Raw genomic sequence first — 23111 nt, 5'->3', positions numbered from 1 at the left:
ATTATAATGCTGACCCAGTTAGAAATCAAGGTGAATGGAATGTCTTTGTATAGCAAATAAAATGCAGTTTCAGAATTTCTTTCACTAATTTTGAAATTAATCTGGTTTGTCATTATAAAGTGAGATCACTTACCCCAAGTAGTAGAGGGAGGAATTCTAATGAGGAACAGCTGTGAAATCTTACATGGGTATGTTCTCTAGGATGTGCGTTCCTTTCCTTCTTACTTTTTAATATTGAAATGTGGTGTTAATAAATGGTTACTCTCTTCTACTTTGGGGGGGAAAATGCGTAACTACGAAGTTACTTGTAAGTTGAGGAAAGAAGAAAGGGGAGAGAGGTAAGTGCTGAAACCATTCTAGGATGGGAATAAGTAGTATTCTAATAATCCTTGATTACTGGTGGAATTTGAAGGTTATACAAAGCCTACAAAAATGTAATATGGGAGCCTTTTCTTTGGATAGGTATATATTTGTCTTAATCCTTCTGAGAACGTTACCAAGCCATCTGCCACAGAGGGAGATGCTAGCTGCAACTTGGACAGCCTCAACGAAGCCCTGAAATGGTACAATAAAAATGTGGATTCTCTTCCTCTTCTGACAAACTTCAGAACAGGTATGTTAGTATTAGTTTGCTTATCTTCCCCCTGTTGTTCCATGTGGATAAACAAAAGCCTGAAATTCTTTCCAAAGAATCAAAATAATTCTGTTTCTTACGGATATTTAAATAAGTCTTCGAGAGAGTAAGAAACAAATGTGCGTGGTGATCATATGACACACTACAATCGTGTTCTTCTTTGCATGAAATTGGGACTTCTGTGTTACTGTTTTTCAGTGGGATGATGAAAATAACTCAAATTTCTGTTGCGTTGAAGTTGATGAATAGCATTAAGATTGCATATGGCAATAATAAAATTCTTCCCTGAAGCTATGGCTGTGGAAGTCTTTCTATTAAATATTCAAAAGACATTAAGATCTGTACCGAAAATCTAGAGCTGAAAATGATTTGAACCCTAGAGAGTGTCACTTCACTTTAATTCTGAATTTCTCAGTTTAGGCAAAAGACATACTTCAGTTCTCCTGTCCACAGTTACAGGGCCTAAAATAATAAAGTGCATTCATCTAGAACTTTGTGAAGAAATTAGTTAGTGCTAGTTCTTGATTCTAGCAACTGGTAAAATTCTGGTTTTATGCAGTATCTGCCTTGTATGTTCCAGACAGACTCTGTTCTCTTAAAAGCTGATCTGTTCTCTAACTGAAGTGTACAGGAGCGTCAAAGTGGAAATCCCCAACATTAAGCAGTTTGGCTGCTTTTAACTTGACTAAAATTACATCTTAGTGATGGTGAATTAAAGTTCAGAGAGAATATTATGAATTAGAGAAGGAATAAAATTGCAGTCACAAAGCAAAATTGATGACATTCTATTAGTTTGTATGGCACTGAGTGTATTTCGGGGTTTTTGTTTTTGCAGAAATGCCTTGCCTTGTAGAATACAAAGATGGTTTGTGGTATAGAGCGAAGCTCCTCTCTGTTGAAGAATTCAACCCTGTTAAGATCCTGATTCAATTCGTTGACTATGGCAATTTTTTAGTTGTTCCAACAAGCAAGTAAATAATCAGAAAAAAATGCATGTAAAATGTGGATGTGTGTGCATGTGTGTGTATATACACTTACATCAGAAGTATTTACAAGTGTGTGTATTTTCACAAATGTGTTACCGACACATATGTAGCTATAGATATACGATAAGTAATAGTTCAGCATTAGATTTCAGTTGGAGAGAAAAGTTAGTTGGCTGGTTACGTAATTTGCCAGCAGAGCACTAGGGTGTGCACCTGCTTCTGTCTCCGGGGCAGTTACAAGAAGCCCGTTACTATAATGCCAGGTTTCTCCATCATTGGGTTACTTAACTTCACAACCTGCGAGGTAGGCTTGGGTTCATAATCTGCTTTTGCACCCAAGAAACATACTTGGAGGGCTCAGTCCCTGGTTTGTGTGCAAATAAATCCTCTGATTCTTTGCAGCTCAGTCTGTGTAGAAGACAGCTGGGAAATAAGATAAGGAAGTGACTGAACAAAGCACACCCCACGCTGCTTACGGAGAAGCTGGAAGTTCAGATCCCTGTTCTGCCTGGTGCTGAGCTGCTAGGAACTACTCCTCAAGCACCAGTGCACACGCATAGATGTCACAGACACTAGGCTTTCCTGGTCCCCTGAGCTTCTCTGAATTATTTCTCTTGAAGAACTTGCACTTTATATAAATGAAAGTCACACTGACTTGCTCTTGAGCTCACTAGAGCAGCTACAGATCGACTTAATGTGAGCCAAAATGGGGATTTGAACAGATTTCCTGCTTCCTGGGCTTTTAGGGTCTTAGGAGATACACTTCAGGGCTGCGCTTCCTGCTCAGCTTCCTTACTGCTTTATTTCTGGGATGGAAAGAGTGAGGTGAATGGGGAGATGATAATAACAAAACCAAGGTACTACATCAAATAGTCAGACTAGGATATTTGAGTGAAGCAGTTTGGACCACAAAGGCCTGTCGTTGTCCAGATAGCACCAGCTTTAGAGGCTGCATTGTCCCCTGGTTTTCTTGGAAGTTTTGCTCTTCGGTTCCTTACTCCAGTCTGTGTTGGGCACCTGAGACTCCTCCATGGGCGCTGTAATGGGGAGCCAGCATGCCTGGTGTATGATACTGGCCTGCTTCCTGAGAGTTAGGGTGCCAGAGTCCTTTGGAGAGCCCAGCCCTGCGTGGTGAATTGTTCAGTGTGACACCAGCAGGCTATTGTAGAGCAGGGCCCCTGGACCCATTCCCACACCTTAAAACTATCCCATGAATCGTTAAGCTCTCTTTCTGTCCTTAGTGACAGTTTTGCTTGACAGGTAGATTGTTGCAGGCAAACACTTCATTTTTGTTGCAGGTTGCGCCACATACCTCATCACCTGCTGCAGTATCCCATTCAGGCAGTGCGAGCTCTGCTGGCTGGATTTAAACCTCCGTTAAGTGATACAAATGCAAAAAGAATTCCTTATTGTCCAGAGTGGAGCGTGGAAGCATTATGGGCTATGATGGACTGCACTGAAGGAAAACAGCTCTCTGCTTCCGTACTTGTGAGAAACAGCAGTTTTTTCTTCATTCTTGCTCAGCCTAAGATTCTTTCTAGTAATCTTAGTATAATTTGAGTGCTTGTTCTACTGTGGACCCTCATAATTTAAAATCTTGAACCATTTACCATGAAGGAACTGCTGCTGAAGTGAGAAAATCACGTGACTCTTTTCTTACGTCTGCAATCAGAAAAATTGCTGAGCATTCCTGGTTTGGGGAAAAAAATGTTTCTTTAGTTTCCTTTACAGAAATACTCTTTCTGTATTCACAGTTCCATTTGGCAGTGAAGTATAGCCAGCAAAGTCATTTCTACTATTGGTTGGTCTGTGAGATTTAAACAGATTGTCATGCTTCTGAAAACTATTAACTTTGATTTTCAGGCTTCTTCACCAGAGGTCACCGTTTTCTTATATGAAGATGACCAAAAACTAGTTCATATGAAACTGATAGAGATGGGACTTGCAGATTTGGATGAGTGACATGTGAGTACACTGAATACGAACTACAAATTCATACCATCAGGAAGGGGCATTGTTTCAAAAGTTTTAAGCCAGGGTCTCAATTGCTAACTGATTGACCACAAGCAGAATTAGATTTAAAAAAAAAAAATGCTTCTGTCCACACTTCTACTCTCCTAATTAAATAAAAGTTGTTTAAAAATGGAATTTAGTTAGTTACGCATTACTGAAGCACACACAGTTTTAAGAACCAACAGGTACTGAAACTTAGGAGTGTTAAGGCAGTAATAACAGGAGGAGCATTTGCTGCTAGTCATTGAAGAAGGTAACTTGTAGATGAGTGGCAGTGTACTCTATCCAAACAATCATAGTAATAAATCACTTTCTTCATTTTCAGCATTTGTTCTCAATGTCCTGTGCCAGTGGTTCTCATACCGAGCTCTGTAACTTCTGGATGTCCATCCCTCTGAACACAGAATACTTGAAATGAAAAGCTTTACACCATGGGGTGTCTACAGAGAATACTGAAGACTGGTTTGGGTTTTGGTTTTTCAAATTCCTTAACCGACTTGATGTTATGTAGTTCTTTTCCCTCCCATTTAATAGGCACTCTCCTAATCTGCGTTTATGGATTTTCCTTACAATTTTGACTCTTGATGGAGATGTAAATAGATAGCTTCACTGTCTATCTATTCCCATACAGCCTTAAGTGGCGTTTTGTGATAATTCTTTCATAAGAGTAGCTGGAATGAATGGGTAGTAGTAAAGAAATAGATGAAGAAATAATGTTGAGTACACTTGTTCCAGTGTCTTGTTAGAAGACTTGAAGGGAGGATGATAGTTTTATTACTGTGATGGAACTCTTGTTCATATTTCAGGCGTATTTGGTGACGGTTTTCTGGTACTGGTCTGGAATCAGGAATGAACAGCAGGGAGGTGGGGAATGTTACTGGTTTTGTTCTGAAACACATTTGCATTGTTGCTGTGTTTTGCTTGCAGTAGTGAGATGGATGGCTTGGGTGTCCTTGCACCTCCTTCCTACTCCTGGTGCTGTAGTGTTCAACTCAGTGTTAGAATAAACAGGAGCCTGCTCAGTATACATCTGAAAGCTTCCTTCTCTTTCCTGCTATAAAGAGATGCTCAAAGAAACCTTATTAGTGTGGTGCATGCTTTATGTTCAGAGTTCAGCTGCTTCAGTCACCCCAGGGAGAATTTGGTCTAGATTATCGAGGGAAAACGTAGGAAATCAGTGTAGCAAAATACAAGTCTTGAAATCGTACACAATTGAAGATGATAGTCTTTTTAAACAAAGCTGACCCCAGCCTGTCATTCTCTTAGAGGTCTTTGTTACACTTGCTTCCTCACAAATACATAAATAGATAAATTCACCTGGATTGCTCATGTCCACCACAGGACAGGGCTTGAATCTCATTACAACCAGCTGGGTTTTAGATAGGTTCTCTGTATTTTCTAGAAATCACGTGGTGACAGTGTGAGACTCCTGCTTCGATCTTCTTTACTTAGTCCTCCCTGATTTTTGGCATGGCCTTCTGTGTTTTCTTACTTTGGCCATAGGCCTTACACTGGAGAAGGCTGGGCATCTTTAACTTTGTCATCCTGCATTCAGTGCAAGTTTCCGTTTTTGGTAGAAATATTTTCAGAAGAAAGCTCCAGTTGAGTCCCTGCTTGGGTGGTGTTGAAAATGGCTACTTCAGTGTGACCAGACTATCTATGACCAAAACCAGTCTTTCTCCGTTCTGCCCTCCGTAAAGATCGGAAGAGGTGTGTTTTCTATCCCAGCAAGTGCTGCTTGAGCTCCACCCTTGTTTCTTTGTGCTAGTAGCTGGAACTGGGTTTGCTCAAGTTACATTTTGTTCATTTTTTTGCCAAGTTAACACGATGAACAGAGTTACAGGGAAGGCAGGATTGTCCAGTTCAGGCTGTTGCATCAGATGGGCTTGTGTCCCTGAAGCACATAGTGCTGTCACCTGCATAGCCATTTCCTGATGTTCAGACCACCTGACCACCCCACCCCCTTGTGCATTTCTTTGTTTGACAGAAAACGCGTACAAAACCTAACTGTGGAGTTTATAGCCAGTCTGTGTGCTAAGTGTTGCAAGTTGCCAGTTTTTACTAGCACTGGAAGGATTAGTTCATGGGTTTAGTATGTATTCTGGTACTGAAACGTGCTACATGCTGTTCTAAATACTATACCGAGGTGTTACAATGCAGTCATCTTTCAAATGTAATGTTGTTCTGACATCTATTAAAAATTATATACAACCATCGTGACAGAGAGTTGGGCCTGAATTACATTAAGAACTGCCATTTAGGACTGCCAGAACTGACAGGACCAGCCCCTACAGGCCACCACCCAACTTCTAGCTGAGTAATGTACATCCCAGCGCAAGTTAATCTACCCCTTCAGTAAAATAGAGCACAGTAACTACAGAGCTTGCTTGCTTTCCCCAAGGAAGAGGGGCAGTGAGGGTGTAGGGGCAGGAGGTATCTTCCACACTGCAAAAAGCAAGTGGAAGGGACCAGCAAGGATTATCACGTCTACCTTGTCAGCATTTACTGCAGAAGAGGCTTGCAGCAGACACAACAGCAGTAACACTTTGGTTGTACATGCTGGGGAATTTTTCAAGATGAGCCAGTTTACAAATCTGCAACTGAATGAGGTGAAAGAATGGGATGAGAAGACGACCTTCAGTGGTTTCTGATGTTTTTCCCCCTTCGCTTTGAGTAGCATGGAGAATTAACCTATCTCGCAGTTGCCTTTTCTAGCCTTAAAGACAACAGGTTTACAAAATATAGTTTGGGGTTTGCTTCCCAACTCAGATGAAAAAAAAAAAGAATAAGCTTCAGCCTGACTGAAAAATGCCCTTGATTTACTCTTAACACAAGCAACTTTTACCTTAGATGGAATGGCTTTTCTCTTGGACTTCTAAAATAAGATCATCTACACCTGTTTGATGAATTTTCACTGGCCAACAGGGAATTAAAGGATGCTCTTTACACTACACATGATAAAACACTGAATCAATAAACAGCTTCTGAAATAGAAACAGGCAAAACAATTTTAAAAGCTCTGATGTAGTAATACCAACTGAAAAATAAATTTATTTCAGGAAAACTATAAACAATATATATACACAAGTTTAAAAGGTGGTTCGTTTTGTTTACAGGAATGTACATTGTTCTTGCTGATGTGTCACAGGATCAACATGAACTACACCTTGGTGTCCATGAGGATATTACCATCCTTGTCCTTTACTCTTACTCTCCCAGAGATGTACTTGGTTTCCTGGTGTCCATTCGTATACACAGTCTTAACGGTACCATCTGGATACTCCCGTCTCTTAAACTGTGATGTGTGTAGCTCTCTCTGGCCATTATTGAACTCGATAGTTTTGCTCCCATCTCTGCATTAAAAACAAGTATGTGATTTTATTTTTTGTAAAAATCATAAGGACTATAAGTAGGCTTAAATTTATTCTTGGAACAAGCACTAAATACATAAGCCTAAATGAAGAAATTAAAGACAGTATTTTTGAAAGGCCTCTTTTGTTAAATACTGTCGGGTTGGTTGGTACTCAAAACATGTTTCTCCAAAAACCAGTTTTTTTCTGATGCTTTATACTCAAGAGCATCTACTACACATTCTACTACACATTCTCTCCTCTAAATCTACTGCTGCAAAGGTCCAGGAAAAGTTTAAAATAATGTTTTGAGCGCAGTCAGTTTGGATGTCAGACCTGTTTGAGGAACAGCTACATCCTTAACCGTTCTCTAGAATTGTACACAAGTCAGAAGTTACTTAAGTAACGTTTTTTTTTTCCTATTAGAAAACAGACACAGGCATTCAGTTCTCCATCCCCTCTATGATACAAGAAAAATGCAAACAGTAACCAAGCCTTCCCCGCACAGTATATCCAAATGTAAGCTTTTACAAAGACATCGCTATATACTGCCTATGGCAGTGAGCTCTTAACTACTGCTTTCCTGTCAACAGTCTAGGGTACCTGAAAACAAAGCTTACCGCTGAACACGAACGATAGTGCCATCTGGAAAGATGCTTTCTTCTTGCCCATCCGTAAATAAGTTTTTGATAGTTTGATCGGGGAAAGTGATTTCTTTCTTGCCATCAGGATAATGTTTCTCTGAAATGTATTTTGAGACAATATCCTTATTATGTGAATACAGGAGTGTTTTGCATACATATGTAGTAGTTTTGAGGGTTGGCTGGATTGGATGATTTCTTTACCTATTTGTCCGTTTGAAAATTGCAAGACCTCCAAGCCATCGCAGTATGTAGTATGGGTAGTCTTAGCATCAGCATAATAATAAATCTGGAGGAAACAGTTCAAATTAACATACCCAGTCAGGAATCGTGTGCGTACACACACCTGTGTAAGTATAGGGGAGAAGGTGCAGGATACATACCACTGTTTGATCAGGCATAATCTGCTTCACATCCCCATTAAAGAAGGTTATTGTTACGGTCTTCCCATCAGCCCCCACTTTTTTCCATGTCCCATTGGGAAAAAATATGAGGTGACAGCCATTTTTCAAAACCTTTTCAACCTAACAAATGGATTACAGAGATCAGTATTCAGCCATCACATTCAGGTACCCATTCATCTTTCACAGCAAGCGTCTCACAGAATTTCAAGTGCCACGCTCTCATTTTACCTTTCCATCAGGATAAGCAATTTCTCTCTGTATCTCTTCACTGTCTGTGTGCGCAGGTCCAGATGGTGCTGGCACAAGAGCTTCATTAGGAGAGGTGTCCTGAAATCACAACAGTAGTATAAGCATAAACTCCAGTCAAACTTTGTCGTCATACAACTGTTTTCCCTAGGCTGACAAGTATTTTAGGAAATAAGAAGCATGAGGGTAGGAAGACAGGTCTGGGAAGTCATAAACCCAGTCTAGATTTTATGCAACATCTAGTATATGATGTACTCGGGCTAGCAGTAATTTGTCTGTGGTCAGTTTTTGTCCAAGCTGAAATGGAATTCATTGCTGTAGGGTGGTGCTCAACAGACTGAAGTCATCCGTACAGAGGCGTGAAGCAGCTGATGAAGTTCTATAAAGCCTAAACACTGCCTACAGCAATTAAGAATTCTTAAGATTCTTGGATGGTTTCTCTACATAGAACATAGTCAGTTCCCCTCCCCCCCCCCCAAGGGTAAACATTCTGCAAAATTCTAGGGGGTAGATGATTGTTTCCTTTCTTCAGCCAAAGAATGCTGCAACAGCTAGAGAGAGGTAAAGCATTGACTACTACATAGCCTTTAACTGCAATTTTGTTACCACGAAAAAATATATAAAAAAAATTGAGTCAATGGCTTTCCAGATCACCCTCCAAATACTCACGTAAATACAGATAACTTCATGGTTTTTTTTAATTTGTTTTGTGTTTTTTTCCCTTAAAAATCAAGATACAAGACTTACTACCATAAAAGTCCTAGAAGAATCTTCTAGTGCTGTTGTCTCAGAGTTGCTTCTGTCCTTAGCAGGTGCTGAGGCAGGCGTTCTAGAAAGCTTTCCTACTCAGGTAAAAGTAAGGAAGTTAATTGGGCCAGTAAAATTAAAGTGCAGTTTAAGTGTTAAAATCATAATTATATATGAGATCAAGTTGTACAGGACACTACATTTCTTTAGTGCTGTAAAAACTGAAAGCAGTACATTTATAAAAAATCAGCATGTCAGCTCTCTGGGGCATGTCATTTGCTTCAGCAACATGCTGGACTGAAAAATCATAGCAACGGGCATAATGCTTGCACTCTGTCGCCTATTTCATTTTTAGATCTATAGAGGAGATTCTTTTCTACCTGGGGATCTAGGTAACATTCTTACTAGCCATACCTTATAATGAATAAAGCAGGACTGACAATCTTTCAACAAGAACAGTCTTTGGCAGACTTTTTCTACGTCTTTCCTAGCATTCCAGAAGGATTATCAAAATAAAAACAGCACGGGCTTCAATTCTGGATTGTATTCCTCTAATAGACAACATCACGGTTGTTTGCCTTTAGAGGTGTCAAAAAAGAAACAAAACCTACAACCCTCCAGTTAGTTGCTATGTTTGATTATTCATTAGGAAGGGATATAGGAACAAATGCTGTTGTCAGCTAACTGTGAGAAGAAGGAAACCAAGGAACAGCAGCACTGCTCCCTCTACATCTATTTTCTGTTAACTCTTTTAAAAAATCTGCTGATTAGACAAGCATTTGTACCTTTTGCCTGTGAATAATTTTTGCCACTTATCTTGCCACCCTTCTGTGCTGGAAGAAGTGGAGATCCAGTTTGGCTTTTCAGGCCTCTATTTGGTAGACTCTGGAAGGAAGGAAGAGTTATTAGTGGATTATGTGACTTTTATGCAATAACTGTTCACTTGCAATAAAATTTATACACCATTTGTCATGAAACTTACTGCAAGCTTTCTTCACAAACTACATTTTTTGAGATTTAGTCAGCAGAAGGGTTTGCTTGATGTAGCCCAAGCTGTTTTGGAACTCTGCCTGCTGCCTCACTACCACCAGCTACAGAATGTTAATTTGGTACAAGCAATCATAAATAACAGTTTCAAAACTAAATGTAACTACTGTAGACAATGGTGAACTGCCTGATTTGCCTGGCTGGTCCTTGAGATACAAAGGTTCTCAGGTTATATCCCATCTACGTACTTTTCCTCTTGTAATTGCACCATTTTGAATTTCAAAGATGACAAGTTTCTCAACAGAACAGGTAGTGCACACAGTGATGCCTCCTTGGAGATCATCAGAAGCCGCGTGGACGTGGTCCTGGGCAGTCTGCCCTGGGTGTCCCTGCTTGAGCAGTGACATTAAAGCAGATGACCCCCAAGGGTCTCTTCCAACTCAACCATTCCATGGGTCTGTGAACATTCGCATTTGGAGAGAACGATACATTAACGAAATTCTGTGTCTGGCACCACTAGCAGACCACCGAGATTAGTAAATTAAAAGTTAATATCTAGGTTGTGGCTACTGGATTCCAACTTTATGATACACAACACAAGAGTTTTCACACAGACCAACTTAAAACACTGAGATTAAAAACTTACTACAGGTTCTGCTCTTTTTAGCGTCACCCCAGAATTTTCCATTTTCTTCTTGCTTCCAGCGGCTTCTACTTTTTTCCAGGCTTCAAGACGAAACCTCTCCATAATTTTGACTTCCTCTTTTAGCTCCATGTTCTCATTTACTAAAGCTTCTATTTGATCTTTCAGGCGTCGATGGGTGGTTGACCATTTTGCTTCTTTTCGTTTCACATCTTCCTGTAACTCTGCAATCTGCTGTTTTAAAGCCTTAGAAAAACGCACATTTATAAATGAAAGAAGCTTCGTTTTTTAATATATCAAAAGATTTTCATGTTCTAGGAAGGAACTTACAAGCAAAAGGAAAAATGTACAAAAGTATTTGTACTTATCAGCATAAAACAGGCAAGATCTGTGTAATGGCAGAGGGTGAAAGGTAGGGATTTTTAGTTTTATTCCATGAAAAGGATAGGATCAACTTTAGATATCAACTCCATAAGCTCAACTTAATCCGAGGATGTCTCTCATTCCCCTCTGAGCATCCTTTACACTTCATAGATTGGCCAGCACACACTTGAGGCAGAAATTTGCTATCTTTAAGGCTACCATGCAGAGGACCCTTCAAAAATCTTGGCAGCAGAAAATAGGGAGGACACAAACACACAAAATACACATGAATCTGCCTGGCCAGTTTAGCAAATGTTACTTTGACCCGTTGAAGTAATGTCAGGAAGTGACATACCCACATGTGAAGTTTCATACAACTTGTCTGTACGCCTAACATACCATAAATCCTGACAGTGAAGAAACGTATTGTTTCATACGTCTCTGACCTTTAATGAACTACAAGTAAGTAATCACAAAATGCTACTTTGAAAATTGTAGAAGATAACTATTTTTACCCTGGAACAGTTGTAAACAGAATAAAATTCAGGTATGGTTCTAGTTTGCATTTTTATCCATTACCATAATAAAAACTTGCAGTGTTATATTAGCTACAGTAATTTTGTATCAAAGATGAAGATCATTCTACCGTAGTCAAGTGCAGTTTTTATTATGGAAATGTGACAAAACGATTTGCTCATGTCTTTTTTTTTTTTTTTTTTGCCTTGAAACCAGCAAACAATGTTGTGAAGACTGTAACTGCTTTCTCAATTAGGCTGTGTCTACTAACGGTTCCTATCTTGAAATGACTTGCAACCTTTCAAATTAAGTTAGAATTTAGTTCTCAACTCCCTTTAAATGAATTTAAGTTTTCCTGTGTGGACAAGAATAATAACTATCATTTTTATACCTGAATTTCATCACGTTCTTTTTTATCTGGAATTGCTCTAGCTTCTGTGGTATATTTTTCAAAAACTTTACGTTCCTTTTGCAGTTTTTTCATTTCTTTTTTTCTATATTCTTCTATTTCAGCCAGTTCTTGGGCTTTCTGCTGTTGAAAGTCTGCAATTTCTTTCCTGTAATTATAAAACAAAGCTGTTGGTTTTTGCCCGACTCCTTCAAGTCTGGAGTGAGAAAATTAAGACTGAATTTTGCAGTCATTGATTCAAACCCAGCAATTTCTTTCCTGTAATTATAAAACAAAGCTGTTGGTTTTTGCCCGACTCCTTCAAGTCTGGAGTGAGAAAATTAAGACTGAATTTTGCAGTCATTGATTCAAACCCAGCATCTGCTACACCCAGGAAGGTTTAACTATAAACAGCATTAAGCAGTAAGAGTTTTCACACAGATAGTGTTTGAAGTCCAACTATTTCTATCTTCTAGTCACAAAAGTTATCCTGATTTTAGCAAAGCTTCACCAAGATCTGCCAACATTCCTCAAAGCAGCAGAACACCATTCCCCCAAAAGCAGTGTGAAAAAGAATCAGCCAATACCAGGTCCCTCACATTAGCCAACAACACGATGCTGTTTCCAAAAAAAAAAACTTGACTTTGGTAGGAATTGGCGCGCTTCCTTTAAGTCAGAGGATTATTTTGCTGTTTGCCACCTGGAAGTCACCAGGGGGCTGAAATGAAGTCAAACTCCATTTGTACACATATATTCAATCCATAGGAAGAGCACTGATCATGTTAGCAGGAAATCTGTTTTGCAAGACCAGTTTAGGACTGTGTTACTGCTCAGAACATTGCTCGATTAGACATGAGGAAATTCTCCCCAGGTGTAGCCTTCAAGGATATCATATTAATCCAGTAGGAGTTCTTAATATTATTCTGAGATTGGTATTTTGTTTGTGAGTAATAATGACAGTTTAATACATCCCTAGCGCAACAACCAGTTTCTTGAGCTACGTCTGCAGTTACTGAAACACACCAATTATTTATCTATCACTGTAACACTATCTAGCTACAAACAGGACAACACGGAACATGCTATGTTAGCAAACACCCCAAACTGCTTTCAATTAAAACTTTCCTAATTTTCAATTAAAAATTACCTGATACTTGCCAGTGCGTGCTCTCTTTCTTCCCGGAGTTTAGTTAGAGTTGTGTTTTCAGCTCTGAACCTCTCAATTTCCATTTCCAATTCCATGAGTTTCTCTCTCAGTATCTGGGATGGAACAGTGTTTCCTACCAAAGAACAATCAGGTGCAAGTTGCTTAAGCAGCCTTTGACTGAAGTAAACAATTACCACAGGCCATTTAAAATATATATATATGATTTCATAGATAGAATTTTCTTGCAATACTACTGCTAATACTGAAATAACATAGAAGTGACATTTTAAAGCACCCTGCGCTATATACTCAAGGGTGGTGAGGCCCTGGCACAGGCTGCCCAGAGAAGCTGTGGATGCCCCATCCCTGGGGGTGCTCAAGGCCAGGCTGGATGGGGCTTTGGGCAACCTGGTCTGGTGGGAGGTGTCCCTGCCCATGGCAGGGGGTTGGAACTGGGTGATCCCTAAGGATCCTCAAATACAAGCCAAACCTTTCTATGTCTCTGTAACTACCTGACACACCAAGTGTATCTATCGTCTTTGTAGAACTAAGTATGTATTAGGAATTGGAATGTGAAGGGCTTCATGTCAAGCTAGAGAAATTAAATAAAGGTATGTTGAGGGCAAAGCGTCAAACAGGAAAAACTCACGGCTCTAAATTTTCCAAGTTGTACTCACAACACAATCTGCTCACACTGCCCTGAAATATATTGTAGGAGGCCCATAATCATATCTGTGGGCTTCTTTGCTATCCCATTTTTTTGATCATTCGCAGCTTAACACTCATTGGGCTTTAACAGTCTGCTTCTGAGTATCCAAGAGAAGAGCCTAAGCACTGACACTGCAGTGCAGTTAGTTGCCTCATTCACTCTTAAATGCTGGCAACCATTACCTCCTGTAAACATCGAGCAGATTTCTTTCAAAAACACAGCAAAATCAGTTCTCCGCAAAGCAGTAAGTAGATGTAGTAGCTTTCATATGAATTTCTCAAAAAAAAAAAAACAAAACACTAAATGGGTTCAAGCTCTCCTGCAATGAACCTACCACCTACCATCATCTAACAGAGAAGGCATGCTAGGCTATACCATCATGTTGTCACTAAACAACTGCATTTTTAATGATCTTGCATAAATACAACACCTTGTAAAGGAGCTCTTAGAGGCATCCCTTCCACAGACTCAATCTGCAAAACGGCTAGCTTGCACCAGACACGCAACCAGAAGAGATAAAAAATGCCATTCCCTGAAGCAGAAGTCTGTACTTAGACTTTTCGGTGTAAAGTCAAGTTGCAGCTTAAGCCTTGGAAAGAAAGACTTGTAAAACACGTTTCCTTCAGCATTTCCTACCAGTTGCTGTTCTCTCACCTCCTGACTCCTGTTCCACATTTGATTTGATTTCATGCTCTGAGTGACAGCCTGCCTTCTGCTTCGGTTTCAGCGAGGGAAACAGTTTCATCATCAGGTTTGATGCCGGAGGCCCGTTCGAATCACTGTCCGCTGCAGACTGTTTGGACAGTTCATCTCCCTTCTTCGAGGCAACTTTTCTCTTTATTGCTTTATCTGGGACAGTTGTATCATTCTTACTGAAAAAGTCTGTCTGTAAGGACGTTTTAGTATATTTTTCAGGTAAATCATTGTGAAAATAATATTCATCAAGATCACTCCATGTCCTTTCATCATCAAACTCAATCTTACTCCTATTTATACAAGACATGCTTCTCTGGTGGTCTGAAGCTTTTCTGATCTTTTGCTTTGACAGTGTGCTGCAATCTTCGTCTGACAAGTCACCTCCACGTTTGCTTTCTTTGCTGGTATCTGTAGAACTTCCGTAATCAAAAAATCCTGGATCACTTTCTCTATTGCTCTGAAAGGATTCCTTAATATCTTCATTTTCATTTTTTAAGGTTGTCTCAAAGTCTTGCTCAGAATCTGTAGTCGTATCACCATTTTCCTCGTCTTTATCTTCACTTACAGTCCATTGAGTACTTTTTAAAGCAGGAACTGCTGTCAAGGAAGAACCTGAAAATATTACACTGTCTGTTTTATTCACTGGATCCTTCAGTCTAGAAGCTGTTCCTGAATTTGAGACTGTATGTGTAACTGCTTTATCACTTTTATTTCCCTGTGTGATACAGTCTGCCTTTTTATTTTTCGCATTTATAAGTTTAACTGCAAGCTCCTTCACTTGTTGCTGTTTTGCCTTGATAGGGGTGGAAGACATTCTACGTCCTTCTGAGGTTTGCTGATCTTGATCTAAGATCCTTTGCACAAATGAGGAATTACTTGAAAAAGATATTTCATCTGCAGCTTGCTCTAGAAACAAAAATTCATCTAATTCTAGATTCTCTTTTTCCTTTTCTTTTTCCCAGTTTTCCAACTTATTCTGAAACGAAACTTCAAAAGACAGTTCTGGATCTTTTACAGGGTGACCTACAGGACATTTAGGATTAGAAAAGGCACTGGCCAGCTCACAAGACAACTGAGGCTTTTCCATGCCAGGTAATTTGTTTCTGATTTTGCCAGTGTTAGACTTAGCAAATTCCACTACATTCTCTTTATTTTCTATTTTGTGGTTAATTTCTGATGGGAAACAATCTATCATCTGTCCATCAAGATTTTTTCCTGGTTGCATTCTTGTTTCTAATGGCACGGTATTTTTTCCATTGTGATTCCTGAGTACAAGGGTCTTCTGAATAGGACAACATTTTGCTTTATCAGGCTGGTTATTTTTTTTACGTGGCATAAGAGGGCTCCCAGAAACCAGCTCTTTGCTAGGAGGCAGACTTTTCTTTTGTATTTGTGATCTGTCCACTCTAACGTTTCTGTCGTCTGAAACCCTTTGTTGAGGTTTCAATATGCTTTCTCCAAGCGTTGTTATCTTAGATTTGGCATTAGTGAACCTTGTTAAGCCTTCTCCTCTTTTCAGGAAGGGGCGTTTGATCACTGGCTTTTGAATGGCTGATCCGTTTGTCTCCTGAAAGTGGATATGGAAAATTAACATGCAGAGAATGTTAAAAAGTCCTTTACACAGTTTTAAGATTTTTTTTTCAAATAAACCCCACATATCAGTAGGAACTTACATAGCATATTTCTACCGGGTTTCTAAAAACATCTTAAACAAATGCAGTAGTCAGAGCTTTTTTTTTTTTATTTATTTTTAAAGTAAAATCGTAAAACGTGAATATTGCAGTCAGTGTTAGCTTTTGATGCTAGAATCTCCCTTGTATGTTTTTAAAGCACTCATCACTATATATATATATAAAAAAAAAAACTGTTAAAAGTTAAAAAAGAAATTTAAAAACCTGTAACTTCTGGCTTTGCTTCAGACGCTGCTCCTCTATCTGAATCTGTTCTTCCAGAAATTCTTCAAATGTCTGTTTCTTCTCTTGAATTGCAGCTTTAATAGGTCTAGGGTAATTTAAAAAGTCAAGTCTTACGTGTCTACATAATTTAACTGTGTTTAGCATCCCTACTATTCGAAGGCCTAGGGCGCAATTACATAAAAAATGACAAATTACGAAGTACTTTAGTCATTAAGTGGCAAAGTTAATCTGAGAAATGCACGATACCACTAGCTGCTTATCTTTTGAGAAGTGATTATCAAATCCCTGCTATAATTAATATCCATCTAAAAGCGCCTTTATGCAGGCTTTGCTGTTTTGCCTTTCACAGCTTTTCTCAGTGACCCATTCTTCTGCCCAAAACAACAAATTTTCACTTGGATTTTAGTCACACTGCTCGTTTCTGCAGTATCACCTTGCACCGGGTATGGCTGGGACGGAGTAAGCTTTCTTCACAGCTGTTCACGTGGTGCTGTTTTGGATTTGTGACTAAAACAGTGTTGGTAACGCACCAATGTTTTTGCTATTGCTGAACAGTGCTTGCACAGCATCAGAACTTTATTTGGTTTCTCACACAGCCTGCCTTCCTCCCCCAGCAAATAGGAGGTTGAGGGGGACGCAGCCAGAAGAGCTGACCCAAAGTGACCCAGCAGATATTCCATGCCAGGTAACGTCATGCTCAGCAGTGAAAACTTTGGGCTTGGTTTTCTAAAAACAGCTGTTGTTCAGAGGCCAACTGGGCATCAGTCTGCTTGCTGGAGATGGAGAGCGATTGCCTGTTTAACACTTGGGTTTCTTCCCCTCTTTCCTTCACTTAGTAAACTGTCTTGATCTCAACCCACAACTTTTCACACATTTGTGCTCTTCTGATCCCCCAAACCAATTCTGCTCTGGGGAATAATGACCAAGCAGCTGGCTGGGTGCCTAGCTGCTGGCTGGGGTCAACCCACCACAGCCTGGTACAAGATTTCTTGTCTTGTGATGACCAGACAGACAAGGCAGAGCTTCAAAACAGTGCCAGCCACTACTTTTAGTCCATCCATGCCATAAACAAAGCTTCTACCATACGCAAGAAGGCTTCTCCCAAAAGCACTATTATTACTTCTTAGCAATACCCAGATACTTAAAAAACTCCTGGTAATAAACTAAAAAGTCGTGGCCTTACACTCCTCCTTCACGTTACCTTTTTGCCATCTAATAATGGATAGGAAATTGTAATAAATCAAATTGGGAACAGTAATTATAACTGCTAATATGCTAAGCCTATACTAAGATGTGCCTCTGAACTGTCATCACTCCATGTTTCACACACTTCTTCAGCCAATACACAACGTCACATCTTTCACAGCATAAGCAACTTCAAGCCAGAGCCTCTTACCACTGGTCTCCACCATACCTAGCAAATGGAATCCTTGGTTGAGAAAGCTATACAAACTGAGAATATGAGACTCTTAATCAGGACTCAGAATTCAATCAAGCTTGTGTTATGTATTTAGAACTGTAAAAAATAATGTTCTGAATTACCTTTCCTCTGTATTAGTCACCCACAACTGTTTTCCTCTGCTGGACTTTTCAGAGAGATCTGCACCTTCCACACATAAAGGATCATCGTGTGGATCTTCAGCCTCCGTTATTTTTTCCATCTTTTTTTCTGGACACCACAAGTTTTTTCCTATGAAATTGACAGAATATAGCTTGTTTTTTTTTTTTCTCCCCAAAGCAAACAAATCAGTTTTCAGCTCATACTTTTAAGCAGCACTCAGATCAGATTAAAACCAGAAGGGAGCTTCATGGTCACGTATTCTGGATTCCCACACAAAAAAAGTCCTAAGATTTCCCCAGTTTAATTCTTATTTGATTTTGAGCTCTCTTTTTAAAGGAACATCCAATTATGTATAAATTTTTTCCACACACCTTAACAGCCCATTCTGATTGTTCATTATCTTTGCTAATTTATCACTTAAAGGTAAAATAACTGAACAATTTTGGATGTCTGCTCTACTGAAAAGGTCTCTTATCAAGATTCTGTTTCCTACGTACAAATGTAAAAATTAAGATCAGTTCATCCTTTTGCAGCCTCTTAGACCAAGACTTTGGATTAAAAGCTTTGAAATATGATGAAATGCAATCTCATACCTTTTCTCTGAAATCTCTACAGGTTTACAATAACCTTATTAAACAGCTAGATTAAAACCAAAACTCTGTTCCGGTCATAGCAGCTTAGTTGTCATGCTGCTGTCAATGGTAAAACTAGAAACAGAAAAGGTGAAGAACTCTAGTGCATTTCTTTTACATACAGGTAATTCTTAGTCATGCGGTGGCATCTCTTTGCCAACCCATCTTGATTCCTAATTCCAGTTCAGTTATTAACCCTCACGGCAGAGCTGGACTGGAGACATTCTGTATCCCTGTATAGATTGTTTTCTATGTGCCACGCGAAAACATGGGTTCAATCAGTGCAACTCTCAACAATGAGATACATTCTTAGTTATTTAACTTGTAAAAAATCACTGTTTTGTGTATGTGGAGAACAACAACATTCAAGGCATAAACTCTGCCTTCATTGTGATTCCGATATCCAGATGATCACAACCTGTGAAAAGCTGTCAAGCCCACTGAATGCCTAGGTCTTGGCTTTTGACTTTCAGCCATCAGAGTAGAGTTTGAAATTAAAAGAAAAACACACCACTGTTCTGCAGGAGAAAAGAAATGGCACTAAAGGGCAAGAACCAGCCTCCACCTTTACATTCCCAATTAGAAATAACTCATTAGGCAATCTAGTTTTTGTTCTAAGACTAAACCCTAGATCAACTTTCTCAGAGAGTAAAAGAAAGATAACCATTAAATCATGTAGGACTGATACTACCAGCAAAAGAAGATCCCCCTACCTCAACTCTGCCAGCTTTTTCCAGCCCAGCACTGTGCTCTCCCTTTGCACACAGCAAATTGGACTGGAAAACTGATCCAGTTTACAAATGTTTGTTTTTCAGTACAAATCAGCTCCCCAGTCTAGTTCAGTTCATCACTTGAGCAAATTTGTTCTGCATGAGCACACACAAGGAGGTATTACTTCATTTGGATACAGTGACAGCTTAAAGCAAACAAAAGTATATTGGGAAACAGCTAATCAAAAAGGAAAGAAACTATTTTACACTGTCTTTTGTAATATATTCTTCAAAATAAGGCTCCCATCATTGATTAAGTTACAATTACTCTTGGCAATTTATAAAAGGATTTTATAAAAGTCCTTCTACAGTAGCACTCATTTATCAGCCACTCAAACGATGCAGCATTAGTCTTTGACTAATCAAGTAGTTTTAAGATGAAGAACACTGAATACACTTTCAGATTTTAATGAAGAAATGAGATCAAATTCTTCAGTTTACTGAAGTATGTCTTATGCTTTATTTCTCAACTTACCAAGAATTGCTGTCTGGTCAGACACCATGCTAAGTAACTTCTGCTGTTCTTCCATCAGCCTTTGAAGTTGCTCCATCTGTTGTTTCTTTAGCTGTTCCTGCTTCTGTTGTTGCAATTCCTTCAGCTTTTCAAACAAACAAAAAAATGTACTGGAGGACATTTATTTACGTTATTTTACCTAGGACATTTATTTATGTTATTTTACCTAAGACAAATATACTTAGAATGCATTAGAGTCATCAAGACAAGAGGTATTTCTTGTTTTAATGATGTTCCATTAGCTAAGTGCAACATGAAGGGAATTAAGAATACAAAGTGCTTTGATGAACGCAATTTTCAGTTCTACCTATCAATTGCACATACTATTTCCAGTGTGCACAGTTAACAGATCCACTCATCTTTAATTGACCAATCTGCAAAAAAAGAATCAGAACACTCATTTCTATAGTATGAGAAAAACACTCAAATTCTGCTCTTTTAACATAACTCGCATGTGGTGGTTTTATTAAAATGTGAAATACCTCAAAATCAATAGTGCTTTAGAAATGTTTATATATCAGTATTTTTTATATGTATGTATCAGTAATCTTCACTCTATCTGAGATCTTGGAAATAAATATTACATGTAAGTTATATCTATTTTTAGAATAATAATTGTTAATTTATATTGGATCGGCAATAACTTTCCAAGACAGGAGACTTAACAATTCCTTTAAGATACCATTAAACCAGATAGTATCTGTTATTTTAGCCACTGTTGGACACTGCTGATGTAACGAAAAAAGTGAATGAATATTTTCCTAACATATATAACAGAGATGAAATACCTTTTACATGCTTAGTAGTGGAATTATACTCTAGAGATTCACTTTTTCCTCCCACACTTCCACTTGCACAAACAGACATAAGGATTTGCACTGAGGCAACTTCTAGAAGGGTGGACAAGGAGCTGAGTTCTTAATCCCTAACAGCAAGACCTATTAAAGTGTGCCTTAACACCTTCAGCTAACATAATTTACATCTGCTAACTGGGGAGAGCTATAAGCAACTGTATGGCCAATCACAGAGTCAGCTGGCAGGCTTGCTATGGAAAAAAGATTAAAAAAAAAAATGACATCACAGGGTTGTAATTCCATGCCTTTTTGTCCTATTGTCTTGGACATGTATGTATTCAACACCAACTTCTCTCTTCAGCTAAACAGAACCAGGTACAAGTGTGCACACATACAATGAGAACTAACGGAAGATGTTGCTATAGCTACAAGAACATAAAACTTCACTGTGTTGTGAATATCTGCAGTGAAGCACTCCCACTGTAACGACCAGCACCCCATTGCCACAGCTTTAAGAGAAGAATTAATGGAATATTGTAAAACTGTGTGCATCTTTCCAGGTAAATAAAAAATAAATAAAAAATAAAAAGATTTTGAGTCAAATATGCTGGCACTAAATACAATTCGTTTTGAACTGGAACCTGTGCCAGCGAAAACCAGTTAAACTGCATGTTATGAGGACACCAACTTTTATGCATGCATAACTGACCTAGGGCTTGCTCTTTAAGCCCACTGTGTTCTATACATGGAAAAGATTTTGCATACTTTCAGGTATGAAAAATCACATATAGGAACAAAATAAATCTTAATTTATGTAAGTCAAAGAATTCTGGAACTTTTTTTTTATTACCTGTTCAAGCTTCTGTAAGAGAGGATCACAGTAATCAGATTTATTCCGACCATCCACTTCACCATGGACAAAGTCTGTTTTAGAGCTTTCCACATTATATGCTGCTGCTGGAAAAGATGTGTCGGCGGTATCCTGCTGAAGTGTACAAGAGCTGCCAGACTCCAGCATCCGTTCTTCACACAAGGAGTCATCACTTACAGAACGGCTCTCTGAAAGATGCAACACTTCAGCAGGGAAAGCTGTGATGTTTTCATGTCCAGATAATAAATTGTCTGTGTTGATTTTCAAACCAGTAAAAGTAGGATCCAAGAAGACTCCAGCACGAGAGCTATCGAACATGCAATGTGCAAGGAAGTTTCGTTCACTACTCGGATCTTCAACAGCTGGCATCTTGTAAATGGTATTCAGATCTACTTGCTGATGTAGCGTTAACATAACACTATTATATCTTGGAGTGTTAGGACAGCAAAATTTTCAAAGCCATAGGCAGCTGGCGTGGATGGTTACTTATTTTTAGCACCTAAAAATTAAGCAGATAAACAAAATAAGAAATCTACAGTAACGGAAAGTTACTCTCTTATAACCAAAGTATTTATAAAAATCAGTCACCGTCTACTTTTCCCTAGGCAACAGAAGCAATTCGGACAATTGCTAATGAGCTTCCTGTGCACAGTCAGCACAATCCAACATTTAATCTTAACAGTAACTGCACTCAAATAAATAACACCTCAGATATTATAGAGCTGCGTATAATATTCTGTTCAGTAGTACAGAGATGGGTTCTGAATTTTTTAAATGTGTCTGCAACAGAAGTGAGAAGGGATTTGATGAGGTGAGAGACGTCCATTACAGGATCTTCATGTGAAAGCAATGTTGTAAATATGCCCACATAAATACAATCGTATTACTGTATTTCAATGCATACTTAGCATCATTCTCATGGAAATTCTGCACCCTTGCTGCCTGTTAGCTTCTCCCTCCCCTTCCTATCGTCTTTTATCGTTATCACTCGGCTCTGCTTACCTCCAGCGGGTCCCAGGGCGATTAACTCTCCACCTACACGCACGGTGTGTGTGTCGGCGTCCTGTCGGTGTGTCGCAGGGAGCACAGAGGAAAGGCTACAGAACAAAGGACACGACCACAGGAGCCCAAGGCTTCAACAGTCCTGCCGGTCAGGAAACAACTTTTTAAAGTTTCCTCATTCTCGGGAGATCAGATCACGGAAACTCTTGTTGAACCCTTGTTGAACCTCCCCACACGCCCAGCTAACCCCCGTCGCCCTCACAGGGGCCGCTGCGCCCCCCCCCCCCCCCCCCCCCCCCCGAGGCACCCGCACGGCGACGGCCCCGAGCCGCGGCCCCAGCGGCGCTGCCCCTCCGTGTTGTTACAAACCTGCCGCCATCTCACGGCCTCCCGGCGCCACACGCCGGGCATGCCGGGAGTTGTAGTCCCGAGGCACGGCCTCCCCGCCCAGCTGGCAGGCGGTCCGGCGGTGAGCGAACTACAGCTCCCGAGGGGCTCCGCGTGGCGGCTGAGGGAGCTGGGGCTGGGTAGGCTGGGGACGAGGAGGCGCAGGGGAGAGCTCATTGCTCTCTCTAACTGCC

At 39.6% G+C, this 23111-nt stretch overlaps 2 protein-coding genes across 10 annotated transcripts in view; one reads left to right on the top strand and one right to left on the bottom strand.

Moving 5' to 3' along the window:
• Positions 1-5853, top strand: part of RNF17 (ring finger protein 17) — a 49567-nt gene extending 43714 nt beyond the window's left edge. For 6 of the 7 annotated variants that reach the window (XM_066989797.1, XM_066989799.1, XM_066989800.1 and 3 more), the window contains 5 exons: positions 463-613; positions 1470-1605; positions 2919-3108; positions 3484-3585; positions 3959-5853. In XM_066989797.1, the coding sequence (XP_066845898.1) occupies positions 463-613; positions 1470-1605; positions 2919-3108; positions 3484-3582 (576 nt within the window). In that variant the 3' untranslated portion in view covers positions 3583-3585; positions 3959-5853. Of the gene's footprint in view, positions 1-462; positions 614-1469; positions 1606-2918; positions 3109-3483; positions 3586-3958 lie in introns of those variants that run through there. The other variant, XR_010828376.1, reaches the window with a different exon arrangement.
• A 798-nt stretch (positions 5854-6651) lies between these two features.
• On the bottom strand, positions 6652-23008 carry CENPJ (centromere protein J). Of its 3 annotated transcripts, XM_066989803.1 has the most exons (17): positions 22900-23008; positions 22531-22672; positions 21508-22027; positions 19825-19948; positions 17929-18076; positions 16366-16471; positions 14429-16037; positions 13066-13198; positions 11922-12087; positions 10655-10897; positions 9807-9906; positions 9022-9116; positions 8257-8355; positions 8008-8148; positions 7829-7913; positions 7604-7724; positions 6652-6986 (listed from the first exon to the last, which is right to left on the bottom strand). In XM_066989803.1, the coding sequence occupies exons 3-17, from the start codon at positions 21940-21942 to the stop codon at positions 6794-6796; spliced, it is 3798 nt and encodes a 1265-aa protein (XP_066845904.1). In that variant the 5' UTR covers positions 21943-22027; positions 22531-22672; positions 22900-23008; the 3' UTR covers positions 6652-6793. The 3 variants fall into 3 exon arrangements, with proteins under 3 accessions (XP_066845904.1, XP_066845903.1, XP_066845905.1); XM_066989802.1 differs by lacking the exon at positions 22900-23008 and having other exon boundaries at positions 22531-22797; XM_066989804.1 differs by lacking the exon at positions 22900-23008 and having other exon boundaries at positions 9025-9116; positions 22531-22797.
• Positions 23009-23111: the final 103 nt, after the last annotated feature.

This window comes from Anser cygnoides, chromosome 1 (genome assembly GCF_040182565.1).
Source record: "Anser cygnoides isolate HZ-2024a breed goose chromosome 1, Taihu_goose_T2T_genome, whole genome shotgun sequence".
In the NCBI taxonomy this organism is placed as follows: Eukaryota; Metazoa; Chordata; class Aves; order Anseriformes; family Anatidae; genus Anser; species Anser cygnoides.
Note: the sequence above shows the minus strand (reverse complement) of the source record. Positions and strands in the feature narration are given on the sequence as shown.